General features: G+C 47.0%; 9 protein-coding genes across 9 annotated transcripts; 6 read left to right on the top strand and 3 right to left on the bottom strand.

Moving 5' to 3' along the window:
- Positions 1 to 642: 642 nt before the first annotated feature.
- Positions 643 to 1,356, bottom strand: N7469_010743 (ADP-ribosylation factor-like protein 2; the record flags this gene model as incomplete). Its single annotated transcript, XM_056649648.1, has 5 exons — positions 643 to 774; positions 849 to 929; positions 1,003 to 1,148; positions 1,204 to 1,220; positions 1,289 to 1,356. The coding sequence occupies 5 exons, from the start codon at positions 1,354 to 1,356 to the stop codon at positions 643 to 645; spliced, it is 444 nt and encodes a 147-aa protein (XP_056496779.1).
- A 954-nt stretch (positions 1,357 to 2,310) lies between these two features.
- On the top strand, positions 2,311 to 4,182 carry N7469_010744 (GNAT family N-acetyltransferase; the record flags this gene model as incomplete). The annotated part of the gene is made up of 2 exons (XM_056649649.1): positions 2,311 to 4,043; positions 4,107 to 4,182. 2 exons carry the CDS (start codon positions 2,311 to 2,313, stop codon positions 4,180 to 4,182), a joined length of 1,809 nt encoding a protein of 602 aa, XP_056496780.1.
- Positions 4,183 to 4,954: 772 nt separating this feature from the next.
- On the top strand, positions 4,955 to 7,468 carry drs1 (putative ATP-dependent RNA helicase DRS1; the record flags this gene model as incomplete). Its single annotated transcript, XM_056649650.1, has 2 exons — positions 4,955 to 6,700; positions 6,767 to 7,468. The coding sequence occupies 2 exons, from the start codon at positions 4,955 to 4,957 to the stop codon at positions 7,466 to 7,468; spliced, it is 2,448 nt and encodes an 815-aa protein (XP_056496781.1).
- Positions 7,469 to 8,245: 777 nt separating this feature from the next.
- On the top strand, positions 8,246 to 11,008 carry N7469_010746 (putative C6 transcription factor; the record flags this gene model as incomplete). The annotated part of the gene is made up of 7 exons (XM_056649651.1): positions 8,246 to 8,320; positions 8,433 to 8,503; positions 8,652 to 9,036; positions 9,107 to 9,188; positions 9,242 to 9,715; positions 9,778 to 10,090; positions 10,153 to 11,008. 7 exons carry the CDS (start codon positions 8,246 to 8,248, stop codon positions 11,006 to 11,008), a joined length of 2,256 nt encoding a protein of 751 aa, XP_056496782.1.
- A 583-nt stretch (positions 11,009 to 11,591) lies between these two features.
- Positions 11,592 to 13,488, bottom strand: N7469_010747 (uncharacterized protein; the record flags this gene model as incomplete). The annotated part of the gene is made up of 3 exons (XM_056649652.1): positions 11,592 to 12,700; positions 12,769 to 13,191; positions 13,401 to 13,488. The coding sequence occupies 3 exons, from the start codon at positions 13,486 to 13,488 to the stop codon at positions 11,592 to 11,594; spliced, it is 1,620 nt and encodes a 539-aa protein (XP_056496783.1).
- Positions 13,489 to 14,502: 1,014 nt separating this feature from the next.
- Positions 14,503 to 15,501, top strand: N7469_010748 (Amidohydrolase 2; the record flags this gene model as incomplete). The annotated part of the gene is made up of 1 exon (XM_056649653.1): positions 14,503 to 15,501. One exon carries the CDS (start codon positions 14,503 to 14,505, stop codon positions 15,499 to 15,501), a length of 999 nt encoding a protein of 332 aa, XP_056496784.1.
- A 365-nt stretch (positions 15,502 to 15,866) lies between these two features.
- On the bottom strand, positions 15,867 to 16,289 carry N7469_010749 (uncharacterized protein; the record flags this gene model as incomplete). The annotated part of the gene is made up of 3 exons (XM_056649654.1): positions 15,867 to 15,923; positions 15,991 to 16,055; positions 16,112 to 16,289. 3 exons carry the CDS (start codon positions 16,287 to 16,289, stop codon positions 15,867 to 15,869), a joined length of 300 nt encoding a protein of 99 aa, XP_056496785.1.
- Positions 16,290 to 19,017: 2,728 nt separating this feature from the next.
- Positions 19,018 to 20,817, top strand: glr1 (glutathione-disulfide reductase GLR1; the record flags this gene model as incomplete). Its single annotated transcript, XM_056649655.1, has 4 exons — positions 19,018 to 19,421; positions 19,492 to 20,324; positions 20,383 to 20,541; positions 20,594 to 20,817. The coding sequence occupies 4 exons, from the start codon at positions 19,018 to 19,020 to the stop codon at positions 20,815 to 20,817; spliced, it is 1,620 nt and encodes a 539-aa protein (XP_056496786.1).
- A 474-nt stretch (positions 20,818 to 21,291) lies between these two features.
- Positions 21,292 to 23,133, top strand: N7469_010751 (uncharacterized protein; the record flags this gene model as incomplete). The annotated part of the gene is made up of 4 exons (XM_056649656.1): positions 21,292 to 21,934; positions 21,994 to 22,744; positions 22,801 to 23,056; positions 23,119 to 23,133. The coding sequence occupies 4 exons, from the start codon at positions 21,292 to 21,294 to the stop codon at positions 23,131 to 23,133; spliced, it is 1,665 nt and encodes a 554-aa protein (XP_056496787.1).
- Positions 23,134 to 24,615: the final 1,482 nt, after the last annotated feature.

The raw sequence follows: 24,615 nt of genomic DNA on the forward strand, positions 1-24,615 counted from the left end.
TGCTACGTAGGTGCTAACCTCTCAGCATGCATACGGATAGGTAGCCAGGTAGCTAGCAATCCATTACTAGCTACAATCAATGGATTGAGTGATTGATGATTCGGGATGTCAACGATTGTCTATTGGCTGGAGGTGCCTTGTAATATATGTGCATATATTACTAGATGTTAATGTACTACATTATAGTATCGTGGTTGGCACAAGTCCACTTGAAGTCGAGTCACCACTAATTAACTACTACTAGTAGTAATAAGCTTGAAACTTAAAGAGGGGCAATATAAGTAGCAACATACTTCTACCCAGATGTGTTGCAAACAGCATGATGAGTACAGTGCTGTCATGCATAATTCACTATAGCTACTAAACTACACAAATGTATCCAAGTCTAACTCTGTAATTGAAACCACAATTGAAAATCAACCTTGAGAGCTTCAGGCTTAATTCAACACTATTACTGGACATGCTACACCGCATATACGTACTTGTAGATCCCCCTCGAAGCCCAACTGGAGCCTGATCTAACTTGGATTCCCGGTTATTCCCGCTGATCTACTAACAACTAACTATTACCAGGGGCTTTTTAGACTATTACCCAGCTGGGAAAAGAACAAAATCAAAAGTATTCCATGAGATGCACTCAAGCTAATATAGGAACAATCGGTCCTTTGCATCTTGTACAACCCATTTCAACCCTTCGTTGAGGTTATTACCCGTCATGGCACTACATGAAAGAATCGTCCATTTATGGGTTTTGATCAAATTCAGACCAAGTCGCTATAATATGTCAGTCTCCAATTCAATCATGAACTGTTTTCGGCTTGATGGTGGATCCTGTTGTCGTTACTCACTTCGCGCACTTCTTCCTCGGTCATGCATTGTTCCACGTCGGTTTTGTTCAAGAAAACCAGTAGACTAGCTCCCATGAGTCGCTTTGAAATAAAAAAAAAAAGTTAGGCACAATGAATGACGATATGAAAGGTCGCGGGAAATGGAACGGCGTACCTCTTCAAGGAGCAGACCAGCTAGCTCCTCCCGACAATCTCCCACACGCAGTCGATCGGTGGCATCGACAACCCAAACCAAAGTGTCTGTCTTTTCAAAGTAATTTTTCCAATAGGATCGTAGCGTTCTTTGTCCGCCCACATCCCCTACTCGCAGTTAGTGGAGGTGAAAGTGGTAGTCGGATAAGGTGATTATGCTCACAGATGTTAAGTTTGTATCTAAGACATTGTCAGTCCGATGATCTCCTTTATTCACCCAGCTTTGCAATGTTAGACAAGAGACTTACCCCATAAAGTCAATAGTTTTGATAATGAACCCCAGTGTTGGGCTCACGGAAGTGACATCTTCATTCATAATTCGTTTCACAATTGTTGTCTTTCCAGCATTGTCTAACCCCCCTAGAGCCCATTGGATCAGCGCAATTCTAAATGCCAAGAAAATCAGTGCTCACAGCATCAGTATTCGCATCTCTTTATCTTTTAACCGGGCTTTCCTTAGAATGGATAACATTGTGACGGTGTTCTCCCAGCTCAAATTGTGTAGGAGGGAAACCCGGTGAGGTGGGAAAAAAGTTTCTTGGCAAATCAGATCGACGATCTTCAAATATACATTGTACTAACTTGTAGTAGTTACTACTGCCACTCTATGAGTTCCTACTTCTACTATCTACCATGATCCCAATTAACTATCATGATTCTTTAGTATACTAGATTGCTCAAAAATATATTACAACCGGCCTCTTTTCAATCCTGCAAGCCGTTACCTTTGTCGAGAAACAAATGATACACGCTATTCACCATCAACAATGGATCCTCTCTCTACCATTCACTGCTGTCTATACAACCCCACATCACGTTCTCCGAAACTTTGTCGCGGAGCTTCTCTCAGTTACCAAAGTCCACGAGTATTCTTTCCTCCTCTCATTGGGGGACTCTCTTCTTCTTCCTCCTCCTCCTCCTCCTCCACCACCAATACTCACTTTCTTCTACATTCGTTTTCTCAAATCTGGGACCTCACTTCTTCATTCCTCCCAACTTTTTCTTATCCATCTCAATATCCTCGAGACTCGAGGGGTCTTTGAAGCTGATAGTGAGGCGCTCAAGTCTAAGATCTCCCTCGGACAATACGTGTCGTGACTGTTCACGATTGCCTTGAATTCACAAGCCCAAAAATACGAAAACCAAGCAAGCCTGGCAGATTTAGAGAACAAGGTAACTTTCTGGATTCTATCATCGAGAAGTGCATCTCACATCATTCTGAAAGAAAACATACTAACAAGCTTCAGACATTTCCCTCATCTTTCTGAGGATGGAGGAACCCCGAATTCTTACTCCCCCCGAGGGAGAGATTTTTATGGTCCCAGATAATGATAATGGACTGGCTTTTTGGAACCCACCTCGTTCTGGCTCTTCATCGAGTACAGCCGGATTCCTTGGCAATGTTCGACCCGTCGGAGAAGACATGATTCGCATCGACAGTGAATCAAGCGCAGGAACTGATGCCATTCCAAGAGTTGGCATTGTCGCCCCATACTCTCAAGCAAGGACCGAAAGAGCCAAGACGGAGCTTCAGAAAGCTGTCGCTGAGGTGGATGAGCTGAATCCCGCCAGGGACGGCCCCTTGACTTTGACCCAAATCGGTAGATGGGCTGACCGAAATATCATTCAAGGTGCTCGTGGGCGTAATCGAGCTGGTCCAGACCCCAACGATAGCTGGATTGACCCGGAGTACCTTCGAAAAGCTAGGCATGGCCCGGGAACCGAAATCAACGATAGGATTTATCGAAAACTGGCGCATCCCCGTCTCGCCGCGAAGACGGAAGAGCCTCAGATCAGAACATTTTGTTCTTTAGAATTCGCTCAAGATGACGGCACTTCCGAAATGACCTTGAATGACAACTGGAAACGTAAAAGAATCGGGACTCCAGAATACCACGGCCAGTGGACCGCATACCAAGCTTCCCCTCCTTTATATCCCCGAGTCAAAGATGGGATTCTTCAATTGGCATCCGCATCTCTTGGATGCATCTATGACCACCAATCACTTCCTTCCAAAGTCGAGAACCCGGCCTCTTGCGAGCAACACGAATTCCGGCCTCGATGGGAATACTATCCAAAGGACCACTGGAACCCCGAGGGAGCCCGTGAGCGTTTCTTCTCATGGTTGCAAAAGATTCCAACTCCCGGCCTGGCAGTGGATATCTATCATGCTGCTTTTTTTGACGGAACATCGTGTCCAGATGGTGGCTCGTCAATGATGATCATGAGAGAAAACCATGGTGCCACGCCTCGACACGAGAACGATGAGCAAACTCGCCTTCACTGGCATGAGACAGCTGCGGGCTATGTCTGGAATATCAGATCTCAGATGAAAGCCAAGACGAAGGAAGCCATACGGGAATCACAAAGAGAGTTGGCATTGCGAGGTACTCTGCAGCCATCCACACAACGACAACACTCGTATCTAATTCTTCGTCCTGGAGAATTCACGGATGTCGAAGAACTTGTCCCGCTATTCAATTGGTATGCCGAGCATACGACTTTTCTTCCTGACGAAACTCCAATCACCAAGGTCAAAGTGAACAGAATCATCCAAGCTTGTCGGGACCAGAACATGCCTTTTATAGTTGCAGTCCCAGACAGAACAGTGGAAGTTCTTGAAAAGAGGCCTGATGATCCTGAAATTTCGGGATTGGCCTATGTCAAGAAATTCAACGACGAGCGATCGACCGGCGAGATTCGAGTCTTTGTACATCCAAAGAGCAAAAGACTTCAGATAGGAACGGCTTTGGTTGACATGATTCTGCGCAGCTGCGACAGCAAGCAAAGCCCGGAGGGACACCGCCCATATGATTTCAGAGGAAGGGACAGGTTGGAGTATGGTAACGGATGTCCATGCAAACTTCATCAATTGGTTTGCGCTATTGCATATGAGCCCAAAAAGGCAAAGGATTACATCTGGGTGAAGCAGTGGCTGATCAAAAGGTTTCGTTTTGAAGCCTTGGGAAATATTCAGAATGGCAGAGTCAAATTCGGCCACCGGTATGTATATGTCGTCCACCATCCTGATTGATGTGTAAGCTATATGGTGACCATGTTTTACAGACTCAATACGTGGCTTATCTCACGAAAAGTCTGGCCTAACAGTCCTGAAGTTAGCACAGGGGAATTTGAGATCTAAAAGCGTCCGCGTTTCTAGCGTGGAACTTCAGCATGGGTTGGAATCTCCGAAAGCGCTGGAATATCTACGGAAAGGTGAGCTGATGGTAGTCTCATCTGGAGGAACACCAAGACATGGGTTAGGATGGGGAAGAAAAAGAAGGGATTTGCAAGGTGGAGATTTGATGAGGTGGATGGATGGGGCCAAAGACTGCGGAGCAAGGATGATATGGACACCCCAGTCAGTTGATATAGTGAGCGCCCTGGGTTTTTAATGCAGGTGAACATCAAAGGATGACTGAGGCTTGATTTTTATCCTTTTCACTTCATTTCCCAGTTTGAATACCATAGGACCAAAAGCTATCTCCCAAGTTCTAAAAGCCTTTGAACCCATTTCTGCCAGGAAACTGAAGATGTCAACCTAGAGACCTAGTGAGATATTTAGTATCGTATGTGGCACGCCCTGACAGAAATATCTGATCACATATCATGGTTAATTATTTATTTCCAATATTGACATTGTCAGTAATCCCTATGGAGAATAAATAGTTATAGTACAGTTCATATGGGAGAGCTCTGATATCTCCGCAGCCGGATAACGCTTATGTCAGCCATTATCTGTTACCGCCTTGACCGCCTTGGGAACTTTTTTTTTTCTGCATGTTGATCAACATTTCTTGTGACGGTTTGTGAAGGTTGCTTGGAAATTGGGCATTATTAAACATCTCGAAGAAAAGAATCGCAGAGGCCAACCTATATTAATTCGAACCCATTCGCCCAATTTTGCATTCGGCATGGCTCCCAAATCGACAAAGCGGAGCGCCGCTCAAGACGACGATTTCGTCTTGACGCTGTCCGACGACGAAGAAACTCCCCGTTTCGAAGATGAGGAGGAGGTTGAGGCCTCTGGAAAGGACTCTTCCATTGACAATAAGAAGCGCAAGCGCGAGGCCGAGCCTTCTAAGGACAAAAATAAGAAACAAAGACAACATGCAAAGAGTGTCAAGGGCAAGAAGGGCAAGGCCGTTGAGCCTGAGCCCGAAAAGTCTGAGGATGAAGAAGAGGAAGAGGAGGATGGAATGGCTGCTGGCGATGATGATGGCGCATTGGACCCTGATTTCGAGTTCGATGTTGGTGGTGTTGCCAATCGCGGTGTGACAGAAGGATTCGATGGATGGGGTTTGGATGAGAAGGAACAGACTGGTGGTGACAAGAAAGCGGTGGATATTGACGATATTATCTCTCGACGAAATGCTAAGAAGGAAGCTGCCGCCACTAAGAAGCAGAAGAAGAAAGCTGCTCAAAAAGGGGAAAGCGACGAAGAGTCCGACGGAGAAGATGTTGAGGGTGGTATGGATGTGGACTTTGGCGACGATGAATTGATGGCCGAAGATGGCTTTGGTATGGGTGTTGATGGCGAAGAAGAAGAGAGCGAAGCCGAAGGCCCTGAGCCCGGCTCTGGTCCTGAGGATAGCAGTGATAATGAGGATGGCGAAGACTCCGACGACGATGCTGCTTCTGACAACGATTCTGTCGCTACTCCCGTTGACCACCCTGATGACAGAGGCTCTATCCATGGAGAATCCGATGACGAGAGCGAGGTAGACGAGGAAGAGCAGGAGAAGCGCAAGGCTTTCTTTGCTCCAGAAGAGAAACCCGATGAAAAGACCGCTGCTGCAGCCGCCAAGAGCACCTTTCAAGACTTTAACCTCTCTCGTCCTATTCTTCGTGGACTGGCTTCCGTTGGTTTTACGGATCCTACACCTATTCAACGAAAGACCATTCCTGTGGCACTTCTGGGCAAGGATATTGTGGGTAGTGCCGTGACAGGTTCAGGAAAAACTGGTGCTTTCATCGTTCCAATTCTCGAACGTCTACTCTTCCGTCCTCGAAAGACCCCTACAAGCCGTGTCGCGATCTTGATGCCTACTCGTGAACTGGCGGTCCAATGTTACAACGTCGCCGTCAAGCTTGCTACCTTCACTGATATCACATTCTGTCAGCTTGTTGGTGGTTTCAGTCTGCGCGAGCAGGAGAACATTTTGAAGAAGCGTCCTGATGTGATCATTGCTACTCCTGGTCGTTTCATTGATCACATGCGTAACTCCCCTAGCTTTACTGTTGATACCCTGGAGATTCTGGTTCTTGATGAAGCCGATCGCATGCTGGAAGATGGATTCGCCGACGAGTTGAACGAGATTCTCACCACCATCCCCAAGTCTCGACAGACTATGCTGTTCTCCGCTACCATGACCGATACCGTTGACAAGCTGATTCGCGTGGGTCTGAATCGTCCCATGCGACTACAAGTCGACGCAAAGAAACAGACCGCAGTGACTCTGACTCAGGAATTCGTCCGTCTACGCCCTGGTCGGGAAGATAAGCGACTTGGATATCTTTTGCACCTGTGCAAGGAGCTTTATACAAAGCGAGTGATCATTTTCTTCCGACAAAAGAAAGAAGCCCATCGAGTGCGCATTGTCTTCGGGCTCTTGGGTTTGAAGGCGGCTGAACTACACGGTAGTATGAGTCAAGAACAGGTATGTTTTACTTGAAATTCTTTCTCATCCGCCCATTCGAGGCAGTTATACTGATTGAGTATGCAGCGTATCAAAAGTGTAGAAAACTTCCGTGATGGCAAGGTCGCTTTCCTTCTTGCCACTGATCTGGCCTCTCGTGGTCTGGATATCAAGGGTGTGGAGACTGTGATCAACTACGAAGCCCCACAAAGCCATGAGATCTACTTGCACCGTGTCGGTCGTACCGCCCGTGCTGGTCGATCAGGATGTGCATGCACGATCGCCGCGGAGCCGGACCGCAAGGTTGTCAAGGCTGCCGTGAAGGCTGGTAAAGCTCAAGGAGCCAAGATCGTTAGCCGTGTTGTTGAGATTTCCATTGCGGACAACTGGGCTCAAAAGGCGGCCGATCTCGCTGATGAGGTGGATGAGGTCCTTGAGGAGGAGAAGCTCGAGAAGCAGATGGCCCAAGCCGATATGCAAGTTACCAAGAGTGAAAACCTCATGAAGCATGGATCGGAGATCATGTCCCGGCCCAAGCGTACATGGTTCGAGTCGGAGCAACAAAAACGCGAAGCCAAGAAGCTAGGCCGTGCGGAGCTGAATGGTCCTCCGGACGTCCAGGGTAAAAAGGATAAGATCAAGCTTAGCAACAAGGACAAGAAGCGATTAGACGATGCAAAGATGCGTCATGAAGGCAATATTGGATGGAAGAAGGGCAAGACGGATCGTGATGCACCTAAGACCAATGGCAAAGGGAAGGGCAAGGGTAAAGGCAAGGGTAAAAAATAGAGCTTGAAAAGCTCTCCTGCATTCAATTGTTAATCTGTGTACTATGTTCATTATTATTATTATTATTATTATCTCTTGTCATGGCTTGTATAGCTCGAGCATATAACTAGTTACTTACTACATACATACACATAGTATCAGAGTATAGTTACCCCGACCTCAACAAGTACAAGTGGACATCTGATTATCAATCTCGATCGAATCTCGATCAATCACACCATAGAAACCCTGCTCCCTTCTAGATAATTCCGCTAGAAGCAAGTGGATCGGCGACTGGATCCAACGAGAATTCTTGCTCACCAAAAGAGAAGAATATCGCCGCATTCAACCTTTCGCCATCTCGTCATGATTGGTTCCTCGCAGCCATTGCTCCCGGACTATCCTGATCCGACGTCAATCATTCCTCCGTACTCTTCCTCACCCTATCTCCAAATGAGTAAGAAGTGATCCACCAAGAAATCTTAATTCCCCCCTTCCCACCCCAAAAAAAAGAGTGAGAGGAAGAGAAGCAGAGAAAAAGAAGAAAATCCTTCTACAGTACGGAGTACGGAAGTACCACAACAGAATTTCCCCTACCCCTAAGACAAAAAGAAGTACTCCCCGCGATTGTACCTAAAGCCCCACGTTTGCCCACCCCGAAATTTCGACCTTCTCTTCTCTCTTTCCCCCCTCTCAAACTTCCCAACCCCTCAATTCTTTTTCCCCCAGTTTTCCAATGGGGGTCGCGTGTCTTCATCGCGCCCCGTGAATCGTCCAATGGTGGTCGAGGGTTCAAATATGGCCGATGTGCCTGGCAAATCTGCTCTGCCACGCAAGAGTGCCTTCTCATGCGAAGCTTGTCGCAAGCGTAAGGTGAGCGGAGAATCAAATCGGCCAGATTCCGAGATGATTTTCTATAGGGCCAGGGGATATAGGGTCCCAAGCTAGGGGGGAGCTTCCTGGTTATACTGACGGCTTCTTACAGGTCAAATGTAACGGAACTAGTCCGTCATGTTCACGATGCGCCGCTCGAGGTGAAGTATGCGTGTATAGCCTGTGAGTTGATTCTCTACCTCTTGACGCGCTCTCTCTCTCTCTCTCTCTCTCTCTCTCTGGCGATCTGCACCTCCACCCTTCCCAGCATCCTCAATCAAAAACTTGGTGGCTGATTTATCCTTTTCTACCCCACTTTTCTCCCCAACAGAGCTCCGACCTTATCATATACCAAGCAACTCGAATCGCGAGTTGCTCAACTAGAAGAGGCCTTGGCCAAACAACAAGCCGATGTCGATGTGCGCAAGGTGAGCTCCCCCGCTTCGGTGGCGGAGTCAAGTTCCAGCGCCGGCCGCAAGATCAAGACAGAGAATGAGGATACACAAGATCTCGCCAGAGATTTTGATGGTCTTAACGTTGAAAATGACGGTCGTATTTCTTTTCATGGTCCTACAAGTCTATTCCAGTTGCCGAGTGGCGTGGTAAACGAGACTGCGTCAACGTCACACTTCTCCCAGGAGATCGAAGCTCGGAAGGAAAGGTTGATTAACAGTGCTTGGCGAGAGCGGGCCTTTGAACAGATGGCTGCAATGCCGGTAAGCATATGAAATTATCAAACAAGCCCATTGAAGCTTTCGGCTGAATGCGAGGCTAAATGACGTGCAGGAACCCTTCCAATATCTTCTGGATTCCCATTGGTGCTGGATTCAGCCACTTTTCAACTTTGTCTACCGTCCAGCGTTTACACGTACGCACGTCCATTCAATGATTTTGTGGAATATTGCTAAATGCCATTTGCAGGCGATATGAAAATTGACGGACCCTATTACTCAGAGATATTAATGAACGCTTTGCTCTCCCATTCCGTACGATGGTGCAAGGCTGAGCCACAGATCGGACCACTGTTGGACTCATACGAAGGCGGCGCGCAGTTCTATCAACGTGCAGTGGCTGGAGTTCATGACTCGCTCAAAATTGGTTATGCGGGCATCCCAACAATTCAAACACTATTACTTCTGAGTGCCCAGGAATGCGGGCGTGGCAACAGAACACAAGCTTGGCTCTATAGTGGCATGGCTTTCCGTTTACTCGATGATTTAGGCATCTCAATCGATAGTCGCAAATATCCCGGTGCAGTTCAGCTGAGCGATGAGGATATTGAGATTCGTAATCGGCTTTTCTGGAGTTGTTATTTCTGGGACAAGATCGTCTCGTTATACTTCGGACGGGCACCGACAATGCAGCATTCTCGTGTCAGTCCGCCACGCATGATCCGTGAGTTTTGATTGTCCATTCTAAATGGTTGATTATTCAACGATATACTGATGGATGTCTAGTGGATGACACTTCTGAAATTGAAATATGGACCCCGCATGGCGTGACTTTCCCCGATGGGGCTCACTATCCACCCACTCAAGCACACTCAACCTCGTGTTTCATGAAGATGTGTGGTCTGGCAGAGATATTGAATCAAATATTAATTCATATCTATGATCCTATGCGACAAAACACTGAGGCAGAGTTCTTCGACTGTGTACAAGAGCAGTCTAGAAATCTGAGCGAGTGGTGGGATGACCTTCCTGATTATCTTAAGCTGGTGGCATCTGAATTACCTTCTTATTGCCCTCCAAGCCATATCATGACTCTGAAGTATGTCTCTCTTGAGATCTTTTTTTTTTTTTAGAAAAATTTACGATTCTCACATTTTCTAGTTGTCTTTATCACACTGTCAATATTCTTCTTCACCGTCCAATTCTCTGCTCCCGGGATTTATTGAAGACTCGTCAAGAGTCATATGATACGAGTCACCTTGTTCAGTGCATGTCCTCTGCGACAACAATTCTATCACTGTTTGATCTATACCGCAGAACATTCGGTGATAACCACGTTGTCCTGTCCCTCGCATACAGCATATACACAGCAGCCTCGATCTTTCTGCTCGAGATCCAGGCGCTAAAATACGCCGCGCCAGGCACACTGGACAAACTCAAATTCTGTATCTTTGCCCTCGAACGCGTCAAGGTCTCCAACCCCGTTATCTCAACAGCCCTCGACCTAGTCTATCAGGAGATTCAAAAACTCCAAATCAACATCGGAATCAATAATTCCACTTCAACCGATTCCAAACAACAACCGTCACAATCCCAACCACAACCACAACCCCAGAAACAACCACCTCATCCGCCCAGAACTCACTCAAGCCAATCACCTTCAGTTGGCAGTAATCACTCTCGCCATGTTTCTCCAGGCCAACAACAGCGCCAGCAGAGTCACACAACAATGGGCACTCACACAACAACATCGGCATCAAGTACATCCGCCTCCATGATGCCGGGCTATAATCCTTTCCAGCAACAAGCTGTATCAAGCTTCGACCTCTCACAAATGGGTGACATGCCTCAAATGCCAGCGACACATCTTCTAGGTGGCATGCCCAATGCTGTAATGACGGTGGATGATCCCGGCTCGTACGAAATCACCCCCGAAGTCTTCGAGGCATTTTCCTACGCCCAGCCCATCACAGCTAATATGGCTTCTTACGAGACGAATTGGCCGGGCCAGGTCTAAATTGGAATTGCCTCCTTAAAAAAGTGGAAATTGCTCTTTATCTACCTGATGATTCCCAATAGCGCTGAGAACATTCTAGTTTATTTCGTGATTTTTTGAGCCAAAATCTAGCGACGGATTGAACCCATTGCAGAGCTTGAGATTTATGTTCTTGATAACTAAACTAGGTAGTACCTAGTTATTAGGTAGTGTATGAACGCAGGATGTATATACTGTGAAAAAGTTTTAAAAATATTCGGAAGCCTTCAATGAATGTGCTTTATGGACCGAGTCCAACACAGAAATATGTTGTTTTTGCTATATGCTGATGAGAAACTTTTGCTGAAAAGGTCGTATGTGCAGTGTATGTGCAGTGTATGTGCAGTCATTCGACGCAGATTAATACAAAGATATGAGAAGGGTATATATGAAATTATACACCGAGCATTCGTCAAGAAGTATAAAGAAAGACGAGCCGTATGAAATGAGGGTGTAAAGAAGATTAAAATGAAAGTTGGGTATCCGTAAAGAATAGGGCATTGGTACCCGTTATAAAAAGACGGACAAGAAAGGAGCTGGAGTTGGAAGTATCAACGGCGCACGATTAAGTGGATTTGGGCGTGTCATAATCCGTGTCGTGGACGGCCTTGGCATCGCGCTCGCGGAACATCTTTGAGTCATGCGCCTGGGAGGAAGTGGTATTGACAGAATCGGAGGAATCATCGGAATAGTGGACTTTAGCATTCCAGCGGAGGTACCAGGGACCTTCGAACAATTCATCCATCCGCTCGATGGGGACCCCTTTAGTCTCAGGCATCCAAATACCCAGGACCACGAGTCCAATAGTACAGATTAGGGCCCAGAAGAGGTAAGCGCCCCAGACATCCAAGTTGGCGAACATGTTAGGGGTCACACGCACAACGGCGAATTGGAAGAACCAATGCAAACCCATACTGATGGCATAGCAGGTGTTGCGGATATGAGTGGGGAAGATCTCCGTACCGTAGAGATAGGGGACTGTACAAAGGCCGATCGACCAGCCGACGGCGTAGATGAAGACGGAGGCGATTGCTGCATCTGAGGCAGACTTGTTATCAGCGGATCCAGGCTGCAACCCCATGTAAGAACCCATATAGATGTGCGCGGCCAGTTGTAGGGACAGTCCAGCAATAGTGCAGCGACGGCGACCAAGTAGGTCGATCAATCCCCAGGTAAAAGCCATAGTAAAGACCAGCTTGACAATACCATACGCGCCCGAGGAAATGAGCGATTGGTTGGAACCAGACACACCGGCATACTCGAAGATGGTGGTAACGTAGTAAGTGATGCCGTTACCACCGGTCCACTGAGCGATTGTATGCATAGACATCAGTAGCCAGAAACGTTGGCGATAGTTGGGATTAGTCTGTGACTCCCGGAAGGCGGCCCAGTGTGAGACGGATTTGAGGTCAGCGCGCTCGCGTGCCTGAGAATCAATTTCCTCAAATTCGGCCACCACGCTCTTGTCATCGACTGCCTTTCCGCGAAGTCGAGCAAGAACCTCCTTGGCTTCCTCATGACGTTGCTTCGATGCAAGATAACGAGGGGTCTCCGGGCATAGCCAGGTAAGGAAAAAGGCGATTCCAGTAGGGATTAGGGGGATGGCTTGGACTAGTCGGTATTGGGTGCGTGTGGCGGCCATGTGGAGATTGGCGCCATAATTGATGAAGAAACCTATAATATTGGAAACAGAGGTCAGCTGGCTGCCACTGAATATTTCGAGAATAGAAGAAAGAGCTCACCCATAGCAAGGACCAACAGCAGGACGACCATGTAAAGACTAACGGCGAGACCCCGCGTCGCCTTGGGCGCCACTTCCGACAAGTACAGGGGTGATGTGACTGTTAAAAGGCCGGCGCCCAATCCCGCGAAGATTCGGGCAAACAGTAATAAGCCATAAATACCAGACGAGAAGACTTGAATAAATGTTCCAATAGCCCACACGAGCGTGGCCAGTCGCCATGTCCATAGACGGCCCAGGCGATCATTCAAGTCCAGGCCAGCGAGGGCGCCAAACGCAGCACCCAGCACGTTGAATGAAGTGACGTTCGCACTGCGATTTGCCAAACCGGTTGGATCGTTGGTCCAGTGGGATTTAAGGAGATTAAAGTCGGTCATGAAGGAATCGAGCTTGACGCTCGCACTGAAACCACCCTCATCATAACCTGTAGCGATGGGTCATTAGCCAAGATCTTAGGAATCTCAATTTTTTCTTGTCTTCCAGACTTTATTTTATGCTCTTCCTTCTCCAGCTAATTCCCCGGGACACGGGGAAAGGTGTGACGCTGGAGAGTAGATATGACTTGCATGGTCGATCTGCGCGAAGAGCCAAAAAGTAGAAGAGAGAAAAAAAGAAAAGATTAGATTAACTCACCCTTTGGAATACCGCCACAGGCGATCACCAGGACCACCAGAGCATAGTAGGGACTAGTAGTCCAGCGAGCTGGAGACGACCATTGCATGATCGAACTCGAAGAATTGCGGAGTGAGATAATCTGGGGAAGCGGAAGAAACGGCAAGGGAAGTGGATTGGGAAGGAGAAACAAGATGGGAAGTGGATGTAAAGGAAGGTGCCACCCAGATCCAACTCGGCATCCCGTGCTCTCCTCTTTTGGGGCTCGGTCAACCTCCAAAAAAAAAAATGGCAGAGGAACAGACAAGAGAGAGAGATTTCACCCTTCTCCACCTCAACCCTTCAAACTGCGACGTCGACGATCAATCTGCATTTCCATCTCTATTGAGTGTAATTCTCCGGCTGCCGAGACTCTGCAACTTGGCCTGGATTGTGTATCTGAGCACTCTTCCCTCCCAGGTGTTCGTTGGACGTCTCGTGCACGGTGTCCACGGAGTACATAGCACACTACCACAGATGTAGTGGTGCCTCTCTCAGGGTGACTCCATACTTCCTCAGTCGGATCGCGCCGCTCCCACCTGGTACTTCCTCGCAAAAGACTCCGCTTGACGACGACCCCCCCTTTTTTTTGCAATTAATTTAGCCGGTCTTAAAACCCGCCTCAGTAGGAAATTGTGAATTATGCCACCGCATATCACGCATTCGCCGAGGTGGATAGAATTGCCAGCCCTGAGTACCGGACGACTTCCGCATCCTTCTCCCTTACCTTTACTCCGTACACCACTTTTCATCCCACGCGCTGGATAAATTGTTAAACACAGTTGTGGGTCTAAATCTGATGCCATGCCGTGTTAGATAACGGCACACGGCAGATTTTTATTTTTTATTTTTATTTCTATTTTGGATGTTTGTATTTCCTTGCTTTGAAGGCGGTTGAGTCCTCTGACGGACGTTGACCGATCTCTGAGACGGCATGTTGCCGGTTAGAACTGCCCAGAGGTTATGCCCCAGTATCAGAGCCTGGTCGTCGGTGAGTGCGGATGTCAGAGGCTTCACGCTTCTCTTCGTCTTCTTTCTTTTTAAAAGCCTTTTCCATGTGCAGTATCAAGCGTTTTTCTATATAATGCTTACTTCGACACAGCCTCCTTCTCAGACCCTGGGAAGTCCTCCTCGTATATCACTCAAGGGGGCTCTTTCGACTCGATTTGATCGTCGAGCGTCCCATGGTGTTGCACCTGTCAAGTTACCTGTCAGGCAAAGAGTTCCTCTGCAATCATGGGATAGTCATATGCATGTCGTGGAACCAGAACGGTTTCCCATCTCCAAGACTGCGGTATACCAGCCATCTATCCACACATTAGAAGATGCTCTGAAATTCGAGTCGACACTTGGGGTAGAGAATCTCGTCTTTGTGCAGCCGTCTATCTATGGCACTGACAACTCGTGCATGTTGGCTGCACTGGCCAAATTAGGTCCTACTCGAGGACGTGGTGTCGTGGTGGTTGATCCCAATACCATCACTCAAGAGGAGTTAGATGAATGGCATGCCCTTGGTGTCCGGGGTCTACGAGTCAACCTGCAATCAGTTGGCAAAGTCATGGAACGAAACGAGCTGGAAGCAACATTAATACGCCACGCCGATATCGCTCGCCCTCGTAACTGGATGATTGAGGTATACGTGCCCCTTAAAATGATTCCAATGCTCGAGTCGATCGTGCCTCGTCTTGGTATCACCGTCTGTATCGACCATTTCGGCAGTCCCGAACTGTCTTCCATCTCCTTATGCGAGAACGACTCACCCTTTGATCCATATACACTTCCTGGCTTCAGCTCGTTGATTTCGTTGATTCGCACGGGAAGTACGTATATCAAGGTCTCTGCCCCGTACCGCTTGACCAAGGACGCTGGGATGCGAGACTTGAAGGCCATGGCCCGAGAATTCCTGTCTGCCGCCCCTGATCGAGTCATCTACGCAACCGACTGGCCGCATACACGCTTTACTGGTGTTGATATCAGCCCATTCACAGAGTGGTGTTTGGATCTTTGCGCCCATGAACCTGGACTGGCAGAGAAGTTGTTTCGGAGGAACACCGAGCGAATGTTGGGGGTGGAATCTACCTGAACATTGTGATTGTTCTGTCCTCTGATTGAGGGTTTGTAAATAGCATTCTTTTTTGTTAGCATCATTGGCGTGACTTTTCTTCCAAGCATTTTTAATATCCAGCGGTGGCTCTGGCAATGACCAGCCAAAATTATGGATTGACTACATATATCATTTGCTTTAACTGCTTCGACGTGACCAAGACAACGAAGGAACACTACAAGTACGAGTAGTAATAACTTGCTATTGAAATCTCGTATTGCTATGTATTTCCGATATCTCTGAACGGAAATTATTGACATTGAACAAGGTATCTCGTGACAATGGGACGTTCGTGTTCAGCGATAAACATGACCCTGCTCCCAACGATAGTATTCGCCGGGCGTCTAAACGTCGTCCGCATTCTGGAAGATAACGTGCGAAGTGCAAATCTTCTTGGGTCCCTGTAATATCGAGGATATTAGTAACTAGTATCATGGAAAGAAGATTTCGGAAATAATAAAAACTTACAATCTCGTAGCAGCAAGCGGGTCGAGATTGATCCTCGCACAGTTGGGGCTGCTTCAGCACCTTGCCTGTTGTGAGCGTTAGTATACTGCTAAACACCGAATGAAGCTGCTGAGAAACTTACAGTCGCGAGCTTCGTTGACCTTGGCATTGTTCAAAGCGGGCTTCAGATCACGGCAGCAGTAGGGTTCCTGAACCATGCCAGTATGATCAGCCGCGAACTTGCAGCTCATGTTAATTTTGGTGGCCGAGCCCAGGGCCAATGTAGTGGCCAGAGCGACAATAGTGGCGGAGACACGCATTTTGTATATGAATCCGGGAGAAAGTTGTCGTGATATTTGTTGTTGCTGAGCACTGGTATATCTAGCTTGCAAAGTAGAGCTGGGTTAGGATTGATGTGAGAGTGTTGAGTCGAGGTTACCTAGGGGAGTTTCTAGGGTTCATGAGTCGACTCAAGCCACACCAGGTTACGAAGGAGTTATCCAGTGTTAAACAAATTCCTTACTTTATTGGTTCTTAAGCCAATTTGCCCCTTCTAAAAAGGTATGGAGGCTAGCAGATGGTATTATGATTGGCTTGGTGAAAAGGGTTGTCTAGCTCCTTACATTCTTCCTGCGTCGCGAATGTGGACGGCGTTGTAAACAAGGGCTGCTCGTGCTTGTTGCAGGGGTGCATGAGCTACAACCTGGTTTTCTCATCTCAATTTAGGTGCATAGGCTTCTGGTTCTTGTCTCATAAGTTGTCTGCTTTCTTGTAGGCTGAAGGCCTTGTGCTAGGTGGCTGGGCTCGAGGGATGATGCCATCGAGTATGGCGCATAGAGTACAAAGGACTTTATGTAGTATGAGCTTAAAGTCGGCGGAGAGTTTTGAGGTTATCCAAACTCAGTTATTTCCATACCCTCGAACAAGTATCTTCCCCATTTGTTAAATGTATTTGTTGATTTCATTATCTATATTAGGTGGCTTGAATTCGATCTTGGGTACAGTCCTGGTGATGGTTCGTGCTTAAATCTGGGGTCAACCGAGGCTACTGCAGGTACTGAACAATCCCCCTGATTGCGGAGCACGATCTCGTTATGAGACACCATCTTGATCGAAACAGACATCTCTATCCTCTCCTAATGAGAAAAAAAAAAAACTCGATTCTCTCAAAACCTCTTTGCTAAAGTTCCAATGAAACCCAGTGTCTTCGATCGAATCTTATTATTTAGTGATTTGACTGGGCTAGAGTAAGGACTTCTGCACTACATATGCGAGCTTGACGATACACATGAAAGTCGTACGGGGCCATCTTCTACTCTGTATCGAGTAATTCCAATCCCAATTCTTAAATAATGAAGCCGGTCCGAGCCAACTCTGAATTTTCTAGCACACGATGTACATAGTATCAGTAGTGTATACTCCCATGCTGTACTTTTGAGCAAGCGGTGAGCGAGTTTGCACGAAACAGCGCCCGCCACGGGACCACGTCGTCGTTTGGGCCAAATCAGCCAATGAGACTCGAGTAACGTAATCGGTCATTTGTTGAGCTCAACGAGATCAGCCAATCAACCAAGTCTCCACCCTTCAATTGTTGAAAGGAAGACGGAAATAACATTGATAATCATGCACCCCCCGCCTGATCATCTTTTGGAAACCTCCCCTCCTTATTGCACTCTCCTTAATCCTCCCTGTTCCCCTCTACCGCCATCTATCACATTTACATTGCAAAGTCATGAAACAGAGCAACCCCGCCGATATGGACCGTAACGTCTACATCCCGCTCTGCATCTGCTTCATTTCCTTTGCTGTTATCGCATACACCCACTAGTGGCGGTCCTTATCCGGTTACCCCAGATTCCGCCTTATGCCAACCACCCTTCCGAAGAGACCTACCTCAACATCCCCGTGCACCAACATGCAGAAAGCATATCATACCATGTCTCAACGCAATATGATTCCTTCAACGACACAAATGTGCTCTCCACATATTGCCGTTCGCTGCGGCTTGGTCAATACCCTGTCGCTGCTCTGGACCTAAACATTGTCCACGGCCCGAGCATCAGCAAAGCTACCGCATTATGGCTTTCAGACAATAACTGGAAAAGTGAATGCGATATGCCTCGGTGAATCATTATCTTGAAACCTTTCCTGCATCCTGAGCCCTCCTACGTCCTCAGACCTATCACCGGAGAGCTAGTGTACTGTGAACCCTTCCAATCCAGACCTGGCCTACCTTAAGTCTCTCAACCCACCTTGTCAATAACATGAATCATGCTCTGCATCATGTTATCAATGTGTCGCCTATCACAAGAACATCTCGTCGCATCTCATACCCTATTTTGAAATGCGAGCCTAATCCATTGTCACCTGAGATCGAAGTGTAATTGAATTGATGACTATGTCCTTTCAACCACTCTCTTCCCTTCTCCACATCGCTATGGCGATAAATATACAAACATTTCCCTTTTGTGCCTCAACAGTTTGGAAAATCGAGAAAACTAGGTTGTCTGATCTCGTTCTTGTTCTTCCACCTCAATCCATTCTCTCACTTCATATCTCCTTATCTCAACATGTCTGATTCCATAGTTGCCTTCGGTTGCAAGTGCGATTGATTCATTACATATTGTCTTGTATAATCCACAACCAAGGTCTTTCACATACATTCATGTCCTCTTTACTTTCATCCAAAATTGGGTAGCGACTTTAAGTTACACTTTCAAGCAAGAATATAAATATTTCGAATGGATACCCACACTTCAGCAATTCAAAAATCAAATTTCTACAACTTGGAACCCACAGGGATCCTAATACTCTTGATACCTACACCCGACATGTGAATCCACTGCTACCCTTCTATAGAATTCTAACGTTATGTACCGAACTCCGGCTGATTTGTAATCACGTGGTCTCGCCCGATGAGCAATCAGGCATTCAGGCAGCCAGTTGCAATACGACAAGCCGATATCGATATCGTCACCACGCTTTTGTCAGCTCTTTTTAATCCTTTTCTTCCCCTCCTTTTGTACATACAAACATCTTCCCCTCTCCATGCTTTCCCGCTCTCTCCCTACCTCATCTTGCAGCCTCCGCAGCTTTCGCAGCTCCATTTTATTCCGGTGCCCCGCTAGCAAGCAAATCCACTCCGGTCGAGTGGCCGTAAACCGAAACCTGGCTAACCTGGCTACCCTGAAGCCCTTATCCTCCCCCTCCGCCAGCTCAATTGCCCCGAGTTCTCGTCTTTCCTCCATCTCTCGTCATTTCACATCTTCCCCTGCGCTTGAAAATAAAGCCTCTTCAACAATGGCCCCCGTCGACGTTCAGCAGTATGACTACATTGTCCTCGGTGGTGGTAGCGGTGGTAGCGGTAGTGCTCGCCGTGCGGCCGGCTGGTACGGCGCTAAGACTCTGATTGTCGAGAGTGGTCGCTCCGGTGGTACCTGTGTCAACGTGGGGTAAGTTCTAAATCATGAGTATTGTTGCGCGGGTTCCTTGGTGAATTGCCCGTGCTGACCGGAAATCTAGATGTGTTCCCAAGAAGATGACTTGGAATTTTGCGACCATCAATGAGACTCTGGAGATGGCCAAGCACTACGGCTACGACATTCCCAAGGATGTCAAGATTAACTACACTCAATTCAAGAATACTCGTGACGCCGTCATTAAGGGTCTGAATGGTGCCTATGAGCGCAACTGGAACCGGGAAGGCATCGATCTTGTTCACGGCCGTGCTCGGTTCGTGGAGACCAAGGTCATCGAGGTTGCCAATGAGGACGGCAGTGTTTCCCGTTTTACTGCCCCTCACATCCTGATCGCTACCGGTGGTCGACCCAACATTCCCAAGGTGCCCGGCGCTGAGCACGGTATCACTAGCGATGGCTTCTTCGAGCTGGAGGAGCTTCCTCCCAAGGTCGCTGTTGTCGGTGCCGGCTATATCGCTGTCGAGCTTGCTGGTGTTATGAACGCTAGTGATGTTGAGACCCACATGTTCATCCGTGGAGAGCATTTCCTCCGCAAGTTCGACCCTATGGTTCAAAAGACTATGACTGATCGCTATGAGGCTGCTGGTGTTAATCTTCACCGCCAACACTCTGGTTTTAAGGAAGTCCAACTGCTTCGTGACGGAAAGGGTAAGGACCGCTTGATTAAGCTGATCAGCCATGATGGTTCTGAGCTGGAGGTCAATGAGCTTCTGTGGGCTGTTGGTCGTGCTCCCGAAGTTGAGGACCTGCACATTGATATTCCTGGAATTACACTGAGCTCTAGCGGTCATATTGTTGTGGATGAATATCAGAACACCAATGTCGAGGGTGTTTACGCCATTGGTGATGTGACAGGCCAAGCTGAGCTCACTCCAGGTATGTACACATTGCTAGCCCACACCTCAAGTCTGATTCTCTAACATGGGCTTATTAGTTGCCATTGCCGCTGGCCGTCAACTCGGCAACCGTATCTTCGGCCCTCCTGAGCTCAAGCACTCCAAGCTCTCATATGAGAACATTCCGACTGTCGTCTTCTCTCACCCCGAGGTTGGTGTCACTGGTCTCACTGAGCCTGAGGCCCGCCAGCGTTATGGTGACGACAAGATCAAGATCTACCACACCAAGTTCACCAATATGTACTACAGTGTTGCTCCCCCCCGAGGAGAAGGCGAAGAACCCTACTGAGATGAAGCTCATCTGCGCCGGTCCCCAAGAAAAGGTCGTTGGTCTTCACATCCTTGGTCTGGGTGTTGGTGAAATGCTACAAGGTTTCGGTGTCGCCGTGAAGATGGGTGCTACCAAGCAAGACTTTGATAGCTGTGTTGCTATCCACCCGACCAGCGCCGAGGAGCTGGTTACCCTGCGTTAGATTCTTGATCTCTGCGAAATTAACCCCCCTACTAGAATCTTAGAGTCAAGATGAATAATATAAATTCCAAGATGAGTACAATACTATATCTGCTGCCTGTATCCAATTTCTATGGAATTACGAGGCTTAGAGCCCTTAGAGAGACCCATCGTACACATTATAGCGCCTTCAATCCATCTGGTTTGAGGGTTTCAATCGAGACACCTGAGTTGCAATGTACAGTCTCATGCGACTGAAAAAGCCTTATGACGCCCGACATGGCTATATTCGTCACGTGCTCTCGCGCCTCTTCAACGCGGTCCGCGCGACGAACGAAAAAAAAGTTCACTTGGACATCCCTCATTGTTCTTTGAACATGTGGTACACCTCACTTTGAGCCTTGCTCTCATTAATATGATTCAGACATAAACGTGACAGCTTCCCTGATTCATTCGGCCTTCAATCTTTACCTTTTTCTCTTCTCTCCAGCTTTCCATGATGCCCCGCCCATCCAAAAAGAAGCAAGCGCGCCTTGCTTTTGCTCCAACGACTATGACTGCTTCTTCAGGAGATGGAAATGGGAGTGACCATGGTAGCGATCGCCATGCTAGGCTCTCATATGGCCATCCCAGTATGGCTGCCGTGAGATCTCAAGGCTCTCGTATCGGCGGCTCCGAACCAACAAAGCGACAAAAGCCCATCGAACAAATGCTAGAAGTGAAAGTGAAGACTCCTAAGAGGGCGAAACAGAGTAGTATGATGATCAATTTGTGCTTGCACCTCGCAATGACATTGGAGCTAATATCTGTCAAAGCACAGTTACCGCCCGAAGACTCATCCGAAGATGAGATAATCGTAACCAGCGCCCATAAGAGGAAACGGCCTACTGTCACCGAATCAGACGAGCCCGAAGAGCCCGAAGGCCTTGATATGGAAACTCCACGTGCTCGCCGGCTGAAACGCAAGAAGGGGGATCGCCTCCCTGTTGTTCTGAGCGATTCAGATGAGCCAGTCGCTTCATCACCAGCGAAGCGACTACGACGTGGACCAAAAGCTGACACACCTGGAACACCTCGCGCCAGCACCAGTAAAGACCAAGACGAGATCGACGAGGATGTGAAAGATCTCCAAGACTCTGGTAAGGGTTCTGTATCCCGTAGATCCTGAACGTGACTTGTTCTAATTGATTGTCTGCAGTTGTAAAGAAATCGCGTACACGCGGGTATATTGCTGGTTCAGCGAAAGACCAGCGACTCAAGCACTTGGAAGCTTTACGACGCAAGCGTGCCGGTATTACCGAAGATAGCGACTCGGACGCGAATTCTGAAGATAGGGGGGAACAAGGCGACCCTGCTATCGAAATATCGGATGACGACTATGATGCGCCCTATAATGAAGATGAGGATCTTGATCAATATGACAACGACTTTGTGCTTGAGGATGATAATGCCACTCTTGGAGTTCCTACCGAGCTTCCCTTCGAATTCACTAGACACGCCTATAAGAAGATGAAGGAATACTTCGAGGATGTTGTCTGCTGGATGGTACACAATTGCATCGATCCTGCCTTCCCTCGCTCAGATCCGATGTACGAGATGGCTTTTAATAAAGTTGAGGATGAAGTGAAAGGACGCACTGGTTCTCAATTCATGTCTTCTGCGTGGGATGTGAATTTTCGGCGGGCACTACTTGCTCGACCTAACCTCGAGATCACGGCATTTCCAACAGAACTGGGGCATTCATGTGATGCTTGCAAGCGTTCAGGCCATCCTGCTTCAAGTGAGTTGAGATTTTCTGGGAAAGCGTACTCTTTGGAGACCCTGGAGCCGATTGAGGATGACAGCGAGACAGACGGGAATGACGAAAGCTCCGACGAGGAACGTGGAGTAGACAGGGACAGAGATGGTCACGTCTTGCCAGATGACGGTCGAAGCTTTTATCTCGGAAAGTAAGTAACCTGATATCTGCATGATTCTGGCATTTACTAATCTTCGCAATCAATAGGACCTGCAAGGCCAATGCCCAAAGTGCTCATACTCTGTATCATTGGCGCTTTCACCTTAATGAGTGGGTCGTGGACTATCTTACTCGCATGGGACACATGAAGGATGAAGAAGTGCTGCGCCGGAGTAAATTGAAGCAAAAATACAAGACGCGCAACGCAATTGACGTTATCACGAATATGAAAAACACCAATGAGATCGAAAAGCTTTGGCGCGACTTTCACACGATTCTCAAAGCCGCTCGCGAAGACCAGAAGGTATGTCATTCCTGGTTTTCAACTTGACTAACTCTTGAATAAGCAAATTGACACTTGGTTAGATTGGTCGTTTCTGAATCACGCAGAAGAACAGAGATTGGTTGCATCTTCCCCGATGAGGGAACTTAGTACATACTGCTTTCCAGCACGATACCCAGAGTTGCGTTCAATATTTATCTATATCTTTTCTTTCCTCCTTGCTTATTCCAACAAGAAAAATTCGCTATTGTCATCAAACCCTTTCCATATTAGTAGTAGAAGAATCCGTGCTTCTAACAATACAACACCCAGAGGCATAGCTACTAATATACACTACCTATTATACTAGTATTTATGTAGAAATCACTAAAAGCAATACAATAGTGTTGCAGCAGTTCGAAGACAGTCCTTCAGCTGTTTGACTCTTTCTTCAGGTTGAAGAGTGGGGCGATGGGCGATCTTAGAACAGGAGACCAATTCAATCACTTAGTAGGATATACAGAGAGACTGATTCTTGAAGAATCTTCAAGCAATCAGGATAACACGAGCGAAGTCACTCAACCTTTTCTTCATGTGTCTTCTTCGAGGAAGAAGCGGTGTCGAATCGGGTTCGAAGCGTGAAGATCAGTAGCTTCACCGAAAGAGGTAAGCTCTATGGCTTCACCATATCATCCTTCAGATCCTTTGTCAGGGATGCCGTGACATAATGATCAAAATTTATATTTCGATACTATCTACTCCAATATATCTCAACTTTTTGCCAATCTAGATCAAAAGAGCCTTCAAAATTTATCAAAGAACTTTAAATTTGTTGAAACTATTTCTATATCAATATCCGCTCGCTCTTCTGAGCATCAGTATTTGAATTCCGCTCAATCTTTTTGAGAAAACAGGATACAAGTCTATTCAGAAGACCATTATTTCGAAAATATATAGCTAATTTTGTATGAGTATTTCAATTTACTCAGTCTTTTGGATCAGCAACAATACTTCAATCAAATATCCAGAACCCTGTATTATTGGCATAATTTATATCTTTGTATTGACAAATTTATATTATTAAATTATAACAATGACAATCGGCTGACAGCTACTGAGCAGAAGAATATTGTTCTACTACAAGAGAGTATTGAAAGAAAATAGATCTTAATAAATATATCTTCAACAGATTCAGCACCAGTATATAGAGCCCGAAGAGTATAGAACTTGATTTGTTGGCACAATGATAATTTTCGATGGAATACTGTCTTCTCACAGTTTGAGCTTGAGTCCGCTAGACTCTCTCGGTGATGCTATTCTTATGACATCGGTTCCGATATATATCAATATAGACTTGTCTATTATATATCTTTTCCGTTTTTTTGTATTGTATCAATCTTCTCACTGGAAATCTGAAGAGTATCAATATTACAAATACTCTTGGAATATTATATTTCGCTATCTTGAAACCAGCAGTACTCTCCGGTTTTGGAACAGTAAAGAAGAAATCAGAATTAGCTTTTCAGGCGCGAAAAAGTTCGAAAAAGACACTCTTGCGGCCATAAACTTTCTGGCAATGTACAAGTTCCTCTATATCTACA

The sequence above is a fragment of the Penicillium citrinum genome (assembly GCF_028827155.1).
Source record: "Penicillium citrinum strain IBT 23319 chromosome Unknown utg000009l:1.0-4274883.0:1.0-4276374.0, whole genome shotgun sequence".
NCBI classification, from domain to species: Eukaryota; Fungi; Ascomycota; class Eurotiomycetes; order Eurotiales; family Aspergillaceae; genus Penicillium; species Penicillium citrinum.